A 21,354-nucleotide genomic window follows, 5' to 3' on the forward strand; every position below is an offset into this window, starting at 1 on the left:
CATCTCTACTGAAGTGTACTCTCCCCCATTGTCTGATCTCAACACCCTGATCTTCCTCCCTGTCTGGTTCTCCACAAGAGCCTTAAACTCTTGGAATCGTCGAAAGACCTCATCCTTGGTCTTCAAAAAGTAAATCCAGGTCCTCCTGGAGTGGTCATCAATGAATGTCACATAGTACTCATATCCACTCAATGAGACATGGGACATGGGACCACATACATTAGAATGAATCAAATCAAGGACACCTGCAACTCTACTGTCACTACTCTGGAAAGGTGTCTTGGTGTACTTTCCCAAAGCACACCCCTTGCACACATCATGATGATCAGTGCTGAAGTCTGGCAACCCGGTAACCATCTCCCTCAACATCCTGAAAGCTCCATGGTGCAAGTGGGTCATCCTCCTGCCACAACTCACATAAACCACTACTACTGGTTTGAGCCACCATAGCTCGAAGAGGCTGAAACATGAGTTTGTATAGTCTCCCACTGCGAGCTCCAATCACACAAGCATACTTGATACTGGATCCTCTAGGATACAATAACACTTGTCCCTTTCAGAACAGTACCTCATACCCCCTGTCCTCCAAGATGGAAACTGATATCAAACTCTTCTTCAACCCTAGAACATAAAGAACATCTGTCACCTTCAAAGGGGGTAATGACTCCCTCTGAAATGAAACTGTCCCCATACCTGCCGCCTTGACTTTGGAGTTGTCGCCAAGCACAACCTCCAAGTCAATGTCATCCTCCAAAAGGCTCGTGAAGTGCTCTCTAACTCCAGTCATATGGCAAGATGCTCCACTGTCTATGAACCATGCACGTGAAGATGTGACATGAGTGGCTAAACTCACCACCAAAGCACACTCTGAGTCAAACATAGCTGCAAACTCATCCACATTTGCTGTAGCTGCAAATCCTTGTTTCTTCTTACCCTTCTTGTTGGGACACTGTACGGCATAGTGACCCATCTTCCCACAAGCAAAGCATTTCACTTTGCTCATGTCCTTCTCCTTAGCCTTCTGCTTCCCCTTATCCTGCTTTGCTCCACTAGAAGACCCCTTCTTGATCTTCTTTGTCCTCTTTCCCTTTGCCACAAGAGCAACATTCTCCTCTTCACCTCCCCCACCACTCTTGATGGCACTGCGCTTGCTTCTCCTGATCTCCTCCTGAAGGAAATAATCCCACATCCTCCTCCATCTAGGAAAATTCTCTCTAGCCACCAAGCTATGGATAAAACTACCCCACTTCTCGGTGAACCCCTCTAAAGCAATGCGAACCAACTGTTCCTTTGGAATAGTCTCTCCAACAACAACCAACTCATCTTTCATCTGTGAGACTCTGGTGAGGAAAGATGTAACATTGTCAGTCTTGGTCATCTTGGTGTTGCGTAATTTTTGTCTCAACACCATCTTCCTGTTCTCATTAGAACTTTGATACAAAGAGATTAAGAACTCCCACATCTGATATGCATATGTCATTCTTGAAACATGAGGGAATAGATGATCCTTGATGGCATCTAGAAGGATCCTCTTTGCCTTCACATTTTTCTTAGTAAACTCTACCAATAGAGTTGGATCAGTGGGCGGTTGTACAACTGCTCGTACAATATCCCACACTTCCACATCCTCCAGTAAAAGCATGATCCTCTCTTTCCATGGGCCAAAATTTTCAGGCCCCACCAATCTGTCCTCTACTCTCAACCCAGTAGCCATGACCCCACAACCAACCAAATGAAGCAAAACTAGAAGCTAGAACCACTCTCCCTCTGAACCACTAAAATCTTTGGGTTTCTAGCAAAGTTTCAAAGGTATGGTTCACTGTTTGAAGACTTTGGTAGCTTGCTGCCCTCTTAATCAGCTGATTGAAAATGTAGATCTGAGCCTCAACTTGGCTCAACTAAGCTCTGATACCATGTAGAAATTTAATGATCTGCACCCCAAGCCCAATTTACAATTTTGCAAGTGTTTATTTGACCCAACCCACATGTTTTGTCATGCTGATATAATTTTCAGTATGCATTCATTGTAAACATTTAATGAGTGTTTCTACTAATTTTCACATTTCCTAACAGCTGTAATTAAATTAAAATTTATGCAAGTATTCAAGCGTGAGAGACACTTATTTTTGGTCAAAGTGACCCCGGAAAATCCCCACAGCCTTTTAGGGAAAACCAGTCTTCAAAGGAGGATTTTATTGCTTGAGAAATTAGTCAAGTACATAAAATAACCACAGTACTCATCTCCCTTTATCTGAAGCTTTAAATGCAATTTCTGGAAATTTGTGCCCACTGAAATAATTTCCAAATTTACAAAATTTCATGCCCAGAAATTTCTGCACTTATCCACTGCTCAAATCCTTGATTTCTGTGCTCAGAAAACAACCACAAAATCTGTGTTGCAATAGCCTCGAAATCTGTGCATAACAACCTCGATTTTTGTGCTGTCTGTCTCAATTTCTGTGCCACAACTTCCTTGAAATTTGTGCTGTAAACAGACCTGAAATCTGCGCTGACTGTGCCTCGATTTCTGCATTGTCCCTTCTCAGAATTTTGTGCCCAGAATTTTTGGAATGCATGCAGCTAACTCAAATTGTACAGCCCATAGCTTTGAAATTCATGTTTCTCTATGCCTTGATTTTCACGTTCTTCTATGGCTGCCTTGCTTCTCGATTTCTGTGTTGGTGTAGCTGCCTCCTTTTCCTAGGAATTCGAGCTCTCCTCCTCAAGCTGCAAACTCTCCTTGAAATTCTCTTCTCCTCTTCTCTTCTCCTTCTCTCAAGTGTGAAGTGAGGAATGAGCCTCCCTTTTCTCCTTTTGTCTTTTGGAAAAGATTGAATCCCTAACCCTAGGATTCAATGGTTGAGATTTAATCTCCAAATCTCAAGATGTGTGGTTGAGATCACTTTTCCCAAATGACCCCCCTCATACATTGGCCCCATTACTTAAAAGCCTCCTAGTACCTTTTTCAAGTTGTATACCTTTTTCTAATTTTCTCATAAAGTGATTTTCTCAACTCACTTTAATATTAGAAAAGTGAACTTAGTACTTTACACATAAAGTCACTTTATAAAGTGCAAGTGACTTTAATATTAGAAAAGTACACTTAGTACTTTACACATAAAGTCACTTTATAAAGTGCAAGTGACTTTAATATTAGAAAAATACATGGTACACCACTTTTAAGTATCTCTTCCATCCATGACATTAATATAACTCATAAATGTCACCAAGATAAAAGTCATTAATGTGTCTACTAGGATAAAAGGGATAAATGCCTAGTAACACCTCTCCTTGGTATTATTTTCAACAGCAGAAACTGAAATCAGGTTCATGCCTAAACTTGACACATGTAGCACATCTGTAATGTTGGTACTCTTACCTGACTCCCTCTGAATGTTGATGGTACCTCTCCCAACTGGAGTACATTTGGTCTTGTTTCCCATCTGTATTTGGAAGTCCATCTCCTCTTTCTTATATCTGGAGAAATATTCTCTAACCCTGCCATATGTGCTAATGCTCCACTGTTGGTATATCAGACACTTGTGGACGTAGAGCTAGAGTGGCAAGCTATAAGAGCGAATTTGTCCTCTAGTCTTGAAAACAAATCCTCAATGTCCGTTGAAGCTGCTATTTGCTGCTTCGCCTTCTTTTCTCCCTTCTTCTGGTTAGGACATTGGCTGACATAGTGTCCTAGCTAACTGCAACCAAAACACTTGACCTTACTCAAATATTTCTTCTTCTTTTCTCCTTTTGAGCTTGATCCTTGTTAGAACCCTTCTTCGCCTTCCCTTTACCTGCTAGGGGCTACATTTTCCTGTTCCCTTTTCAACCTTCAGAGTTTTATCGCTGTTGCTACTACTATCGCTGACCAAGCTAAGTCTAGGCTCCTCCTGAGTGAAATCACTCCATAGGCAACCCTAACTCGACAATTGGTCTTGTCCATTGATAACTTGGACAAAGACATCCCACTGCTTAGAGAACCCATTTTGGGCTACTCGCACTAGCTCAACATCACTTGACTTATCTCCTATTGCAACCAGTTCATCTCTGGCAAGTCGAACTTTGGTGAGGTAGGAAACCAGGTCTTCACCCCTTTTCATCTTGATGGTCCTCAACTTTTCTCATAAAATCAATTTCCTATTTCTGTGGGATTCTTATATAGATTGACAATTGCATCCCATATCTCCTTCTCTGTGTCCTTTTCTGTGATATGAGGGACTATATGGTCCTTGACTCCATCAAGGATAATCCTCTTGGCTTTGGCATTCTCCTTTTTGTAGGTTGCCATTTGTCGTGGATAAGTCAGTATAGCTACACAATAGTCGCATACTCCTTTAGTCTAAACTCGTCCAATAGAAAAGACATTATGGCTTTCCAAACACCAAAGTTGGAGGCTCCATCCAATCTCTCCTGATCTCTCAAACCTGTTGCGACCATATTTGAAAATATGCAAATATTGCGAAACTCAAAATCTAAAGAAAAATAATATGGGTTACAAACCCTTGACTTTCTCTTCCTGTGCCATGCGTTGATTTACTCCTGCAAACCCTTTGCGCTAATATGCTCTGATACCATGTGAAATTTCCTTAATTGCATCAACTATAATTTAATCTTCTATCTACTAGAGATTATTTCTCTTCCAAAATTAATTACGGCAAATAAAAATTAGATCACTATTGCAATTTTCACAAATAATTTCAAGAACTGAGAAATAATGCATATACACAAAATAATTGACAATAGTATTTTTGTACAAATTGGCTTTGGAGAAACCCCAATGTGGGGAGAACCAGTTCTGCAGATGAGGGTTTTATTATTAATCTTCAGAGAAAATTGAGAATTACAATCTGCGTGCCTCTCATTGGCAAAGCTCTGGTAAATATTTTCCTCTTCACCAAATCGATCTGGAAATCACAAAATCTTCCTCCGTAAGACAAATTGACTCTTTTCTGTAATCCACCTACAGGAATTTGAACCTTCCAACAATCACACGAATTTCCTGCAATTCACTCTTGCAATTGGAAACTTGATCTTGACTATTTGCACTGCCTCAAAAAATGCACTTTGGCAATTTGCATTGTTGAACTCGGCCTATCGTCTGCTACGAAATTGACCTCCTTCCTTCCATTGGAAATCACTGAGAAATTCCTTCGAAAATTTTCTCCCCAATCTTCTCTTCCGAAACCCTTTTAACATTGTCTCCCTCACTCATATCGCAACCTTGCTATCATTGCAAACTGGGTAATTCTAACTCCTTGATGATTGCTCCAATTGACCCATCAATTTGCTCTTATAATCTCTCGTTGACAAATCAATGACCATGATCTAATCGCAATCAATGGCTAAGATGACCCCATCAAGTGACTTTTTTGGAAGTCTCTAGAGCAAAATTGATTTAACTCAATTAATTTGATTTAATAAACCAGTTTTTCTAAGTTAGACTTATGAAAATATTTAATAATTGGCTAATGAACCTAATTAAGGCATTTTCCTTTGAAACTTTTTCTTGGTCTTGGAGATAATTATCCTCCCGTGCTCCTTAGCCTCTTAGACACCCTAAAGACTAGAACACCTGTCCGATCTACTCAGAAACTAACACCTACCACAATACAACAATGACTTTTGGGTTCCAATTCGTTTGCTTTGTGTTGGGAATATGGGTCTATGCACTTGATCTAGAAATTCTAATACGCATAATTGATGGCTGGAGACATATCATTGCTCATATGGAGACATACCATTGCTCATACGGAGTCATACCTGGAATTTCACTAGTTGGAATCTAGTTGATGATGTAAGTTATGCATACAACTGCTGTTGATTTTTGTAGCAACAGGAAGTATTCCTGCATGTCAAGGAGCCTTCCAAATCAACAAAAAAAAATTATAATTATTAAAATAAAAATTCAATTTTTAATAGTCTATGTAGGCTCTAAGAAGCCTAAGCCTAAGGGCACCTATTTAACCACTATAAATAAGACAATTCGATCTCCTCACTTGGCACTAATTTGGATCACTCATAACAACAAGAAGTTATCTATTCACATGTGTGAAGGAGCAACAAAAGTCTAAAGTTGACCACTGAAATTTGAAAGAGAAGTTTGACTCGTTGACCAACATTTTTTGGGCTGCTTTGACTGAATCTTTGATTGATTATTGGAGTGAATATTCTAGGCAGCTTTGACTGAACATTGACCAAATTTCTGGGTTGAAATCTGGATGTTGACCGAATCTGTTTGACTAGGGTTGACTGTAGGTCAAATGTGACAGTTTGACCGAATTATTTGAGGAAGTTGCATGGCTGAAATTTTGCCTCCTTTGACCACTGTTGATCAGAAGAACAGAACAGAAATCAACTTGTTGACCAGATTTGACTAAGCTAACAGAAGTCAAATTTTCTCTCTCCTTGACCAGGATTGACTGGTATTTTGTTCTTGGAAGTTGGCACAAGTTTCTAGACAATTTATAATGTAAAGATTACTGAAGATTGAATTCTCCTTAGAAGAAGAGTTGGCTGGGTTTTCTTAGGGTAGTCTTGTGTCTCTTATTGTGTTTGGCTGTCTTTTTATGATCCTATGGTTATTATTGCATTATAGTTGAGATTTTCTATGTATAATTACTTGATGATATAAGTGACATAAGACAACTTCACTAGGCTTACGGCTGTTAGTTCTGGCCATAGTGCATGACACATGGAGAATACAGTGTCCATCCTCACTCTCACTCAATCAGGGACGATATCCTCACTCCCTCTGAAACATGGAGGCAAAACCACAAGGTTGAACTTGTGTAAAAAATGCTCATCAATTCATCGACTACATGCTCTTCCTTGGAGATTTGTTGTAGCTTCTAAACTCCTATCTGCATCATATAGTAACGTACTTCGACCTTCCTGGACCTTTGTTATTCTTCAAGTATTTCATCAAACATCTTACAGGGCCAAACTTCTTCACAACTGATCGCATAAGTCTTCAGATCTACATAACAGGGTTCTGCTTTCATGCTCTTCCAAAAAAGTATGTCAGCTTCCAATCTTCATTAGTATTGTCAACCCAATCAATCAGCTGCCAGAACAATGATATCAAAACTCTTTATCTTCTTGCAACAAGATATAGCTCTAGATCAGTCATCTTCAAACTTTAATTAATATTATATTCATCCAAGATCTTATAACTTCAAAATTCAAGTCAATTTCTGCCTCTAGCTCCCTCTGAAGTCTATATTAATTCATTTTCACTGTCTAGCTTTACATTATTCAAGAAATCATATTAGCTCCCAAGCATCAGTAGTATCTCTATTAGCATTAGTACTGTCAATATGTTCCTGAATCATACGAATCAGAGCTCGCTCTTTCCAGCTGAGGTAGGTGAACATCTAATTGACTTTTTCTTCCTCCTCCTTAATCTTCATTCTTTGCCACATTCTTCCAATTCTTCTAATTGTTAGTCAATCTTCGATAATTCTTCTTTTGACCTGCAACTTATGTTTGAAGACATTGAAAGAACAAAACGCCAAAATTTAAAGACAATAGTATTAGTAGTAATCAAGGAGATGTAAAGTACTTATCTTTTGAGGAAGGTTATCTCCCTCTTAATCTAGGACCTGTTCACAAACCTTGTTCTCACATTAGCATGAAGTCATCATCATCAAGGGTTTGATCTACCTCTTACAATGGAAATGATTAGTTAGGGTTTAATTCCTAGGGTTTTCTTAATTCAAACTTTGGTAGGGTTTACAAACCCTAGATGCCAAAGACTTGTCATCTTTCCAATTGCAAGTTCTACATATCTAAGATACCGGAAACGGCTCCCTGGCAGGCAAAAACGCCGTTTCCCGTATCAGAAACGTATTTCGCCCAGAAACGCCGGAAAAACGGCCGAAAAACGTTTTTTCAGGTTTGGAAACGTATCAAAATTTTTTTTGCCGTTTTTCAGGCGTTTTGAAGGAGAACACGTCCCGTTTAAAAAAACCTGATACGTTTCAGAGAAACTGAAAACGTATTTCGAATTTTCTAATACGCATCTGAAAAAATCGAATTCGTATCAGAGAAATTTCAATACGTATGTGAAAAATCGAATGCGTATCTGGGAAAATTCAATACGTTTTGAGCTGATTTTCGTGGCCGCCGGGAACTGATTTAATTCACTTGGCCGACGGTCTAAATTCACTTGGCGGGCGTTCCAAATTCGTTCTATTCCCTATTAATAACTATCTTACCTAACCTAAATTACCTAATCCCTAAACGACGAGTTCTGATTCCTGAACTTCTGAGTGAGTGCGGCCGCTGAGAGTTGAGAGTTTTCACAGTTTCACTGTTCAGTTTCAGTTTTCATTGTTCAAATTTCATCGCGTGGACTCTGGAGTGACTGGTTCCTGCCGGCATCGAACAAGCCTCGGCCCTCAAGGTACACGACGCACGTAACTTTTAAATTTTAATAGCTTATACTATTATAGTCGCATCACTGGCCCGATTCTAAAACCTTTGCCCGATTCAACCTGAGTGACGCAGGCGGCAGTGTCTAGACTCTCCTGGCTTGCCGTTAATGCTATAGATTGCTCATTGCAGACCTTGTAGTATTGTACATCAGTAATGCCATTTTCATCATTCATGAGATTCACTGTTACAATGTTATGTCTCGACTCTCATAGCTCAATAAATAGAAACTGTTTTCAGTTCGCTGAGATGGCAGCGTTACGGTTATAGTTTCCTTTCCAAAAATTGTTGATGTTCAAACTTTGAAAGTTGAAACACTCTAGAATCTAGATTTCTTTCTATGTATCTATTGTTTTGTGGTTTGCATTAGTAATCAAGACAAATGGTATTATGACAAGTAACCATCCTTTCCACTTCCCTTTAGTTTCTTAAATCTTTACGGAGAAAATCCTTTCTACTGATTCAAATTTGCAAGTCCATCATTATATGGGAATTTGAGGTTGAAATTTGCATTTTATATGCCACCTTTTCACCAGACATTCAATGTGGTAGTAGATCTGCCCAGCTAAGTGTGATAGTGAAATTTGCATTTTATCTACCACTCTGTTGAATGTTCTATGTTACAGAATTTCAATGAAGCTCCCTGGAATGCTTTTGCACTACTGGTCTAAGACTTGAGTTCCTCAGCTTGGGTCCTTACATCTTCACAGTTCACACTTGCCATCCTCTCTACTTCCCCTTAGTTTTATTATGGAGAAAAGCCTCTTAGTCTGAGTTCCTCAGCTTAGGTCCTTACATTAATACATCTTCACAGTTCACACTTGCCATCCTTTCTACTTCCCTTTAGTTTCATTATGGACTCTGGAGAAAACTCGAAAAGCCATTTACTCTACTGGTTTAAATTTGTGACTCTGTGAGTCATCATTATATCAGAATGGATATACTATATATATTATAGATCTCCCAGCTATCATTAATAAGTATGGAGGTTAATTTTTTCACAGAGCTGCTCAACAAATAAGCAGACCTATAGCCGAAACAGGTGTTAAGACTTTTACAAAATTACAATTTACAAGAGGTCCAGTGAGAAACCATTTATATAGTTGCTGGTATAAACATGATTCAATTTGAAAAGCTTGTGATCGAAATTTAGAGTAAATAGGCAACTAGCGTAGTAGAATTTTTATTTAAATTTAAGGCTGGAAGTTACGTTTTTGATGCATGAGTTAATAACTTAATTGTGAAGGATTTGTGGGACTAAATTTGGTAAACAACATATTAGAGATCAATCTACTAATAATGTGCAGTTTAGAGCATGTTTACAGTCTTCTAATGATTGTTCTGAACCTAATATTCTGTATAAATATGATGGTTCATGGTATAAATGTTTATTTTATGTATCATTTGTACTTTTGCCATCTGGTGAACACTGAAAAGTTGACAATTTTAACAAGGTTCAGTTATAGGTACTCTTACCACTTACCAGCAATGTCTAAAATTAAAATTGGAATTTACCAGCAATGTCCAGACTCCAATAGGCCATGGAGCTGGCTGTAGGAAGCCACCTTCAATTACACAGTGTAACTGTAAACAGAACACCAGCTACTTCACCAGAATGAGATCTCAGATGGCTGAAGTGCATGTCTCTGTATAATAATAATTGTGATCTGATCTAGGTAACAGCCAAACTGTTTCCCCAACAGTGGCTGTTGTTCTAAGAACAGTGTTCTAACTTCTTGCTTCAAAGTTCAATGTTCGCTGTCATTATGAAACAGAGTAAAGAGAAAGGCATATAATTTTATAAATAAATGATGACATAATTTTATTAGCATCCAGAAATGACCAAATAATTTTTTTTAAATAGTAAAATACATATCTGGATTCTGAACTTGAAGACTGATATAATATATTTGTCAATTTTCTTTTTTCAGTTTCAGACTTCAGTGAATGTCATCATCATTCATGGCAACTTCAAGTTCAGCCATTCATGAGGCAGAGGAAGTGGCACAGGACACTGAAACAACCCAGAAATTTGATCCAAAGTCACCACTTTGGAAATATGTCACTACTGTTGGGAAGATCCAAGGAGGTGGATCATTGGCATGGGTTTGCAGTGAGTGTAAAAAGGAGTTTAAGGGGTCATACACACGGGTTAAAGCACATTTGCTTGGGTTAAAAAACAATGGGGTTCGAATATGTAGTGGCCCACCTAAAGAGAATGGGAAAGATGGAAATGGTTTAAGCAAGGTAAAAATTGCAAAATATCAGAGAGAACAAGAAGAGGCAGATGCTAAAGCAAATGAAGCAAATCCTGCCTCCTATTTAAAACACTCAGTCTCAAAGCCTCCACTTTATTCTCATGGAATTGTTGGGTCAAAGCGGTCAAATTTGGGACCGCTTGAGAAGAGTTTTAATAATGATGCTCGAGAGATAGCAGATGCAGCTGTAGCCCAATGCATTTATGCAAATGGCCTTCCCTTTAACCTTGTGCGATCTCCTTACTGGGCAAAGATGGTAAAATGTTTGAATGAAGCCCCAAGAGGGTACAAGAGCCCTGGGTATGAGAAGATACGCACCACATTGTTGAGTGCTCAAAAGTTAGATTTGGAGGCTAAATTAGCCCCCATTCGTGATTCATGGCTCATTTCAGGGGTGTCCATCATTTCTGATGGATGGAAAGATCAAAGAAATAGGCCTTTGATCAATGTGATTGCTCAGAGCCCACATGGGGCAATGTTTTTGAAGGCAGTGGATTGTGAGGGGCAGGTGAAAGATTCTCAATTCATTGCTAACATCTTGATTGAAGCAATTGAATTGGTGGGGCCTGAAAATGTTGTCCAGGTAATAACTGACAATGCAACGGTGTGTAGAGCAGCAGGCCTAATTGTTGAAGGCAAATATCAACACATTTTTTGGACCCCTTGTGCTGTGCATTCATTGAACCTCATGTTGAGCAAGTTGGGGAAGCAAATTGAGTGGATTCGAAAAATATTTGAAGAGGCAAAAGAAATTCAAGCCTTTATCACAAACCACCACATGTCCCAAGGCATCTACAGGGAATTTGCTAAGTTGGAGCTGCTTAAGGTACATATACTTAAACTTTAAAGTTTAAAGTTTATTAAATATTTGACTCTAAATTCAAATATCTAAATTGATGAATCATAATAGGTTATTCAATCAAATAATTTCAAATTTGATTCAAATTATGATTTTTGATTTTCAAATTGATTGAAATTTGAAACATTGGCAATTTGACACCTGCAGGTTGCTGAGACTCGATTTGCTTCTCACATCATAGTCTTAACAAGGCTCATGCAGGTGAAAGATGCATTACAATCAATGGTATGCAGTTCTCTTTGGAATCAATGGAGGCAATCCCAATCTGATAGAGCACAAGCAATGAAACGGTTGGTTGTTGATGATGAATGGTGGGATAAGGTGGAGTACCTCTTGGCATTTACTAAGCCAATTGTGGATTTGCTCCGTATGTTTGACACAGATATGCCTAATCTGGGAGAGGTGTATGAGGGCATTGATTCCATGATAGAGAAGATAAGGTTGGTTATAAATGCCAAGGAGAATGACCCAGATGAAATCTTTTACAGAGAAGTAAAAGATATATTGACCAAAAGGTGGAACAAGATGACCACTCCATTGCACCTTTTAGCCTATGCTCTGAATCCAAAATATTATGCTGTAGAGTTGCTACGTGATCCAGAAAGAAGCGCACCAAACAAAGACCCAGAAGTCGCAGAAGGATTTAAAAATGCTTTTAGAAAGCTTTTTGTAGATCCTGAAATTGGGCTTCGGATTCGTGCACAGTTTTCTCATTTTGTGGGATTGGAGGGTTGGGGTTGTGATATTGAGTGTATGCGGGACAAGAGCAGATTAAGTCCAATTGAGTGGTGGAACTTCTATGGTGGGGCACTTCCACATATCCAAAAATTGGCCATCAAGGTCTTGTCACAGGTTGCTAGTTCTTCTTCAGCAGAAAGGAACTGGAGTACATACGGCTTCATCCATTCAGTGAAGCGAAATAGATTGGGCTTTAAGAAGGCTGAGGAACTAGTGTATATTCATTCCAATGTTTTACAAAACGGACTCGGATTCGGACTCGGCCGAGGATCGACTCGGAAACGGAAACGGAAACGGCAATGACTCGGCCGGCTCGATTTCAATGACTCGGTCGTTGTAAAAAATACATTAAATATTTATTTTTTTTATAAAAAAACATAATTTTAAATATTTTAAACATAATTTTAAAGATTTTCATTCAAGTTTCCAAACACACAACATTATAATATACATGGAAGACAACATATGATCAAAGTAGGCTCATGAACCAATCCATTATATCAAAATGGTACGGTGTACCCAATGGCAATAGTAAATACATAGTCAACTGTAGTCTGTCTGTGTCATACATGATCAAAGACTCAAGAGTCAAAACAAAATACAAATAACCAAGGAGGCTAGTAGCTACTGGCTACTGCCAGAGGAGCCAAGATCATCTCGACCAATCTCTGGATCATCATCATCAGAGCCAGACAAGGAGCCCCATGGCTCCTCCTCATCATCATCGTCTCCAACTGCAACTGTAGAAGTGGTGCCAGTACCAGTACCACTAGGCTGTGAAGCAGATGCAAGCTGAGATAGAGTACAAATGCGGCTGCGCTTCTGTCGTGGCTGAGCAGAGGAAGGCGAAGCACCTACAACTGGAGTCCTACTAGCTGGCTGTGAGACTGAGGCTGGTGGATTGGGATCTGCATTCAACTGAACACGCTGCAGTGGATCTCCAACATCAATTTCATCAAGATCCTCATCAGGATCAAACTCTGGTAGACGACTCTCCACTACCCAATCTGATGTTGGATCAATGTCTTCCAACACAATGGGATCTGAATCAGGTCTTTTGTTCAGCAATTGGTTCCGTCTGAGCCGAAGGTTGTATTGGACAAAAACTAGATCATTCAACCGTTTTTGCTCCAAACGGTTTCTCTTCTTTGTGTGAATCCTCTCAAAGACAGACCAATTGCGCTCACACCTAGATGCACTGCAAGTTTGACTCAAAATACGAATTGCAAACCTTTGCAATTCAGGGCACTGGCCACCAAAGGCCTCCCACCATTGTGCTGCAAAAAACATAGGAGTGTAATGAATTATGAGTTAGATGAAGGCTGAAGCTCAACAAAATTACAAATTATATCTAACTTGAAATTGAGAAATTGAAAATTGAAATTTTTGTTTACCTGGCTCATCTGCTTCTCTTGCAATCTTTGCTAGGTTCTTCCCAAAGGTACCTGTTGCATTGCTGAAGGATGTGACCTGTTGATGTATCAGTAGCTGATCAGACTCCGATGGGACCATGCGCTCAATGCAATCAACCAGTCCATCTCTGACCTCCCCCCTCAAAGCTCCTGACTCCTTAGCTTTATAATGATACCGTGGGTTCAAAAAATACCCAGCTGCATGTATAGGGCGATGGAGTTGATTGTTCCATCTTTCATCAATGATTGCCCAAATGGGCCCATACTTTGCCACTCTATCCTTGTATGCTGCCTTTATTTGCTCCTTTGCTTGATCCATAGCCTCATAAATGAAGCCCATAGCCAACCTTTCCCCATCCACCAACCGCAACACCTTAACTAGTGGCTCAGCAACCTTCACAATCTCTGTTGCCTTTCTCCAAAAAGTTTCATCATGGACTTTCCTTCTCAATTCTCTGCCTTCTGGTTTGTTAGACCAACTGCTATTATTCCAATCATCACTGGAAAACATCTTTTGCAAGTTTCTATGTTGGGAAAGCATAGATTGCAATGTCAAAAAATGTGTAGCAAATCTAGTGATGGCAGGCCTAATAATATCCTTGCCTCCAGTGTGTTTCCTCATGATACTCAAAACCAGTGTATGATTGTAGATAAATTTTGTTATGCTTTTGGCATTATCTACAGTGTTTCTGACCCAATCTAATTTCCCAATATCCTCAAGCATGAGGTCTATGCAATGTGCAGCGCATGGGGTCCAAAAGATGGTCTTGTGTTTTTCCTCTAACAGTCTACCAGCAAGAACATAGTTAGAGGCATTGTCTGTGATGATTTGAACAACATTAGCCACCCCCACACCCTGAATAACCTCATCCAATAGCTGAAACAACAAGTGGCCATCTTTTACCTTATCAGATGCATCAACTGATTTTAAAAACATGGTTCCCTGTGGGCAGAAGACAAGAAAGTTTATGATGGTACGGTTTCTTTGATCAGTCCATCCATCTGACATGATGGTACACCCTGTTCTTGCCCATGATTCCTTGAAATCTTGCAAATACTCATTAATTGATGTAATTTCTTTCTGCAAACGAAACCCCCTTAGCTCTTGCATAGTAGGGCCTTTGAAGCCTTTTCCAGCAGCATGTATGGCCTCAAACATAGGCTCATAATATGGTGAACGAGCAGCATTAAAGGGGATATCAGCATCATACCACCATCTAGCTATGTAGTCACAAGCAGTCTCCCTCAATTCTTTCTTCCAATGGTCATCTAAAGTGGGCTGAGAAAGACCTTTACTAACTTCAGGACCATGTGCATCTGATGGAGAGGAGCCTGAGTGAGTGAAAAAACTTTTGATAGTCCCATCACCCTTCATTCTACCCTTTCCCTTATCTTGAACAGAAGCAAAAGAGGGAGGAACATAACGGAAAGGGTTTGATGCATCAGTGTGAGGGATAGAGGAAGAACCCTCAAACTCATAGTGGGGGTTGGCAGCCATCATTTTTTGTATCTCCCTCTTCCTCCCAATTTCAGCCTGTATCTCTTTTTGCCTAGTCTTTTCTTCTTGAAATTTTTCAAAGCTTTCCAACAAAGTCTTTCTAATCTCCCCAATTTTGGGGGATTTACATGCAGTAATATTGCCTTTAATCCCTGCCAAGTGTTGTTTCAGCCTATGAATCCCCCCAGGACCTGACTTAATTTTCCTATGGCAAAACTTGCAACACATCTCATCATCAACCATTTCAACATATGCCCAAGCAGCATCTTTTGCTCTAGGTGCCATTTTTTGACTAGGAAAACAATCTGAAAATGAAAAAAATAAATAAAAATTGATTCAATGTTCATTTATTTGACTAAAAACACTCTCTAAGCTATCTTTATATGCACCTAAAATTTAATAAGTAAAAACAGATTTATAGAGGTGGAAAAAAATACCTCCAGGCACAAACTGCCTCCTCAAACTTGCTCCAAAAATCAGCTCCTCAATGCTGCTCCAAATGGCTGCCCAAGAAGCTCCTCACTCCAGCTACAATGCTCCTCCAAGACTCCTCACTGCTGCTCCAAAACAAGCTCAAGAACTGCTCACTAACTCTCAAAGAAGACTCTCACTCAAATGCATAAGACTGCTGTGAGTGAAATGAGAGCATTTGGCTGTCTTAAATAGAGTTTGGGAGGGGGAAATGGACCCCAAATGCATTTAACTAATCACATAAACCTTTTCATGTCCACAAACCCTAACTAAATCAGCTCCAAATCAGCAAAAAAGTAATTTTTTTAAAGTGAAATCGCTGCCCAGCCGGTTCCAATCGGTATGGCCGTTTTTTGACGTGACCCGGTCGGGTTGACCGGGTCAGCTATGACCCGGCCGAGTCATTGGCTGACTCGGCCGGGTCATAGCTGACCCGGTCACCGAGCCGGGTCAATGGGCCGTTTTGAAATTTTTTTGTTCAACCCGGATCGAAACGGCCGTTTCGGAGTCAACCCGGCCGTTTCGTAAAACAATGATTCATTCAAACCTTCGCCTTCTGTCACACAAGAGAGATGAATACAAATTTGGGCCCAACAAATTATGGGACGTGGAACCAGAGTTGCCTGACTTGGATATGACATTGAATGCCATGTCTCACATGAGTTTGTTTGATTCGGAGCCATCATTGGGAATAGGTGCATCTTCAAGTGGACATGGAAGCAATGTTCCCACTCCCAGTGCCACTTCTAGAGAGGATGTGGAAGTGGAACATTATAGTGGCATGAATGAAGACATATTTGATGATATGTAAATTTGTAATTTATGATGGTGTTTTAACTTTTAACTTTTAAACTTTTAAGTTTTGAACAACCATATGAATTATGACTTTATGAGTAATGATATTATGATAGTACGACTGCCAGTCATAGTTCATTTTGAAATTTGTACTTTCATTATCATAGTATGTAGTAATTAGTATGCATTATTAATTTTGGTAATGATGGTGTTTGTGTAAGTTTGTAAATTGTAATTTGTAACTTGTCATGTTGATAACTTGATGTTTGTCATGTTGATAAACATTGTTTGAAATTTGAAACAAAAACTTGATGTCTGAGACTCTGATGATATGTTGAAACTTGAAACTTGAATCATGAATGTTAGAATAATCGTTAATGATGATGGCAATGTTGAATGTTTATGCCATATGGCATATGTTGAAAGTTTGAAACTTGAAACTTGAATTGATGATGATGAATCATCAATCATCAATCATGATAGATCATAGATAATTTAAATTTAGATTCTGAAATATGAATGGTAATATGAATTTTTTATTTTTAATATATATACATATATATATATATATATATATATATTTTAAATTTTTATATATTTATTATGTGCCGTTTCCTGCCGTATCGTATCCAGATTTTTTGAAAATTTGCCGTATCCGTTTCAAACCCCGTACCCGTATCCGTTCCCATATCCGTTTTCTGGTAACTTAGCTACATATATACAAACCCTAGAGACGCTGTTAGTAAGCTCTCTATATTTATTTCAATTTTAATCACAAAACCTAGTTTTTAACATATCAACAATCTCTTATATATCTATATAGACCACTTTTTCTATATCTCTCAAGAGATTGTTAGTTTAACCATGACCTAAAAGACTTCATATTATATGTACTATCATTAATTGCAAAGATTATACGTACCTCTTATAACATTACCTGTCCATCCTTGTAGTTCTACTGTTACAGGGATCTGGTCCAGAGATTGTTTGATTTTGTAACATTTTCCTTCAACAGAGGTACCTTCAACCTTTGGTCATCCAACTAGAATACGAACCACATAAATTTCTTTGGCTTTCTATCATAGTCATTTGCCTTGGTTCCTTTCAGACTTCATAGACATGTCAACTTCATGATGTAACTCATCTTCTTTCAAGTATAAGTATAGTTGCTTCATATACTGGTGTCATAGAGATAAAATTTCACATGTCTGGTCATAGTTTTAACTTTTTGCACAGAGCTTCTTTTGGCCTCTTTCATTGATTGCATACAGTGCCACAGAGATGAGCTTCTTGTCAAAAGTTTGATCGTCAGTTGTCATAATTCTTTTGTTGTAGTTACACACTCTTCAATGATGCTCGGTCTTGAACCTTGAATAGTCTTGTAATTTGACATATCACTCGGATCATCATTATGTATCAATATCATAGAGATACCATTGGACTTCGTTCTACCATAGAAACAAATTTATCTTGGTCTTCTTCAACTTGGATTATGCCACAAAGATTTCAGAGATATGTTCCCACAATATTGTCATAGGAAGGTGTTGCTATAGCGAAAAGTGTTGTCACTGAGATGAACTCTATGCATATCTCTCTGTGTTGTCATTGAAATGTAATTTTGGTAATTCGATTCTGTTTCCTCATGATCAGAGATAGACTATTATAGTTTGGTCTCTTTTGATTCCTTTCATTAGATACCCAGACTTTGTAAGGTCTTACTCATAGGTTGCCATAAATCTCAGATTTTCTTTTTTCATAGAAATTCATTATATGTAATTCTGAACTTGACTTCTCAAAACATTTCAAATGCCATGGATTGTTCAGATCAGGTGTTTTGTTGCTTGGTGTCATAGATATGCTGATATAGTACAAACTTCAGATTTCTTTCCTATTGTGAAATAAAACGCTGTCCCTATTACTTCACACTTTCAAGGATTTCATAGAAATATGGCTTTGTTTCCATATGTACCTTGCATTGTGGTTTCTAGATGCCTTGAATCTTCAAAAATTCATTGCTACAGTAGGCTTCAGATGTCTATAGCTTGTCTTTCTTTTCTTGCTTAGAATACATAGTACAAAGATTCATAGATATGTCACAAGGCTTGCATTATCATATAGTTTTGTTCCTTTTGTATGTTTCAGACCTCAGAATCACCGTTGAAACTTCATAAGTATCATATAGAACATGCTTCTTGTATTCACATCATAGTAGATAGTTGTATTATAGGAAGCCTTATATCCATGTGCTAAGTAACCGGATTCGTCCTAAACCCCCCGGATTCATCCTAAACCCACCACGAGTCCGAATCCTGCGAATCGGACACGATTCGCTAGGAATTCGAATCCTAGAACGGGACACGACGTGTCCGTACGAATCCCGTATGGGATTCGAATCCCCTAAAATGAATCAGATGCTATTGCATATACCTTTCTGCTTTTGTTTTCAGCTTTGTAAATATTTCTATGTTAATATAAGAGGTATTTATAAAAAACAATCTCTGTTTCTTTTACAAAAGAAGATTAATCAGGGCAGTTGGGAAAGCAACAAAATTATATGGGAAGCAATGCTGGGAACCTTAAAAAACTGAAGCCTTCAAGCTTTCTATGCAGGAAAGGCCTTACACCATGGTTTACAGAATATAAAACAAATGTTTAAAACTGCTTGCTATTGAGGCACACTTATGTCTATTTTTGCTTGTCAACCAAGTCTGACTTCTCCTTTAGATGATACCGACGTGCTGCAACAACACTTTGAGCTTAGCTGACTTCGTAAATTTTCATGTTTGATCTATCAAAGAACTCGGAGATGAAATTATTATGTCCACTTATAGAATTTCCAAACTCTAGAATCTGAGAAATACTAAGCATTTCTTAAGACAATAAAGTGAAGGAACAATAAGCAGTATTTGGTGAGATTTCCCTGGAGATACAGCATTGCCTTAAATCCAATAGTTTTGAAATAAGATGATACCAGCATAGCAGTTCAGATCATTGGAATCCTGTTCTAGAGATAAAATATTGTTTGCCATTGGCAGAACTGATGTTAGTCTTGCTGGGAATCATCTGTTTGGAGCTTCCAAATATGGTATTAAGTGTGAAATATTTCCAAGTTCTATAAGCAGGCATTGTTGTGAGAGGTTAAAGATTTTAAGTAGTGAGGATAATAATTTTTCCTTATTGAAACTTGCTATGAAGTTTCCTAAAGGCAGAAGCCAAATTCTAGTGTAAAACTTATTGACCTGAAAACTCAAGTAGTAGGAGGAGGAGGATGCAGAGGAGAGCAGTGGTGACCATGATGATGAGGACATTGATGCTGATTCTGATGATGACTCTGAGGATTGATGACTACCTATTGCCTTGAGGCTTGTATACCTGTAGTTGTTTTATATTTTCTATTTCTATTTGCCATTGGCATTGCACCAACACTACCTATGTAACACATTTTGATTTGATGACTTAATGAGAAAACTACAGCTGTCAGTGTCTTTATCTTACTATCTTGTAGTTGTAAGTTGTCTTTCATTTATGAATCATGATTTATGTGACCACTGACATGTATTTGAATTTTGTATGTACTATGCATGCTATAGATGAAGATCTATGTTTGAAATCAATGAATTTGTATCATTAATTAGAATGTGTAAGAAATATCTAATTTTTAATATCTATATCTATATATATATATATATATATATATATATATATATATATTTAATAAAATAATATATAACAAATCCTACGTGTCCTGTTCTGGGGGGTCAATGTGTCTGAATCCGACACTCGAATCTCCGTATCCTACGAATCCCGAATCCCTGTGTCAGGATTCCACAGATAACTATTTCAGAGATCTGTCCTTCCTTCTTTGCTAGAGCGATCTTACTTCTGAAACTTGATCTTGAACTAAATCTCAGATAGCAATATAACTTGAGCAAGAATATTGATTTCGGACTTTCCAGAGTTAGAGCAGAGTGTATACTTACAGACTTTCTGTAGTAGTATTAGTTCTGAATTCTCTCCACAGAGTCTTATTCTTTGGCCTGCTGTAATGAGGTCTTCAAGTTTACTGCTGCAAATGGTGTCCTCCAGTGAAGTTGATGTAAGAGTGTCAGAGTGTGTTGACTGTTGTAAAAATGTCTTCAAATGTGCCAATAGGATGTGATCTCCAAGCTGCCCTTCCTTTATCTTAGCTCTGATACCATATTGAGAAATCATAATGCATGTAGATTAGAGTAGATTTCTCTTAACTTGATAATTACTTGTGAATGTTTGTTTGCTTCTTATTAATTTAATGTTTTCTTCTTCATCAAGCAATTCCCAAAAGTACAAAACATAAAGATCACAAGAGACAAAGAACACAGATGTAGGTTCCAAGCTAGGGAAAAACCCCACAAGGGAGAAAACCCAAGAAAATCCTCTTCTTATAGAATCAGATCAAAGTGAGATATCCAAGACCCAAGACCAAGACTAAGAATGTCACAATGAACCCAAACCATCCCTCCTCCAAGTCTTCTTCACCAAGTCAAAGTCAACAAAGACAACAAAGTCAATGCTGGTCAAATCTCTACATTTTGGTCATCCCCTGAAATTTCGAGTCCTGTAACAGCCTTTGAAAAATTGTGAGAACTTCTCATGTGTGGACAAAATTAGGGAAAAAAATAGTTTGTTTTCTCTTTCCTTCGACCTTCTTCTCCTTCCTTTGATGCCGCTGGTCTCTTCTTCCTCTTCTTGCACAGAAATGAATGTGATATGAAAATGAGGAGCACAAGTGCCAATATATAGTTGTTCGACCATATGAAGAAACACAACTTATGGGCTGGCCAACTTGTCCATCTGGAGGGCCGACTTGGTCTTCTGAAGACACATTGACTCAAAAATAAATTTGTTTTCTTC

General features: G+C 38.5%; 1 protein-coding gene and 1 pseudogene across 2 annotated transcripts in view; both read left to right on the forward strand.

The window, feature by feature from the left end:
• Nucleotides 1-21,354, forward strand: part of LOC149217682 (protein NUCLEAR FUSION DEFECTIVE 4-like) — a 283,964-nt pseudogene that overhangs the window by 8,685 nt on the left and 253,925 nt on the right. The window lies entirely within an intron of this gene.
• On the forward strand, nucleotides 10,377-12,591 carry LOC149217683 (uncharacterized). The gene is made up of 2 exons (XM_089393133.1): nucleotides 10,377-11,517; nucleotides 11,698-12,591. The coding sequence occupies exons 1-2, from the start codon at nucleotides 10,381-10,383 to the stop codon at nucleotides 12,589-12,591; spliced, it is 2,031 nt and encodes a 676-aa protein (XP_089249259.1). The 5' UTR covers nucleotides 10,377-10,380.

The sequence above is a fragment of the Pinus tabuliformis genome, chromosome 1_1 (genome assembly GCF_031772625.1).
Source record: "Pinus tabuliformis cultivar Carrire ecotype Pingquan chromosome 1_1, CPIR1, whole genome shotgun sequence".
Classification (NCBI taxonomy): Eukaryota; Viridiplantae; Streptophyta; class Pinopsida; order Pinales; family Pinaceae; genus Pinus; species Pinus tabuliformis.

Excerpts from the sequence above, each read along its gene's own strand:
- LOC149217683 (XM_089393133.1), top strand. The coding sequence starts at position 10,381 with ATGTCATCATCATTCATGGCAACTTCAAGTTCAGCCATTCATGAGGCA. Across the intron at positions 11,518-11,697 it reads CTAAGTTGGAGCTGCTTAAG|GTTGCTGAGACTCGATTTGC; the intron begins GTACATATACTT and ends TGACACCTGCAG.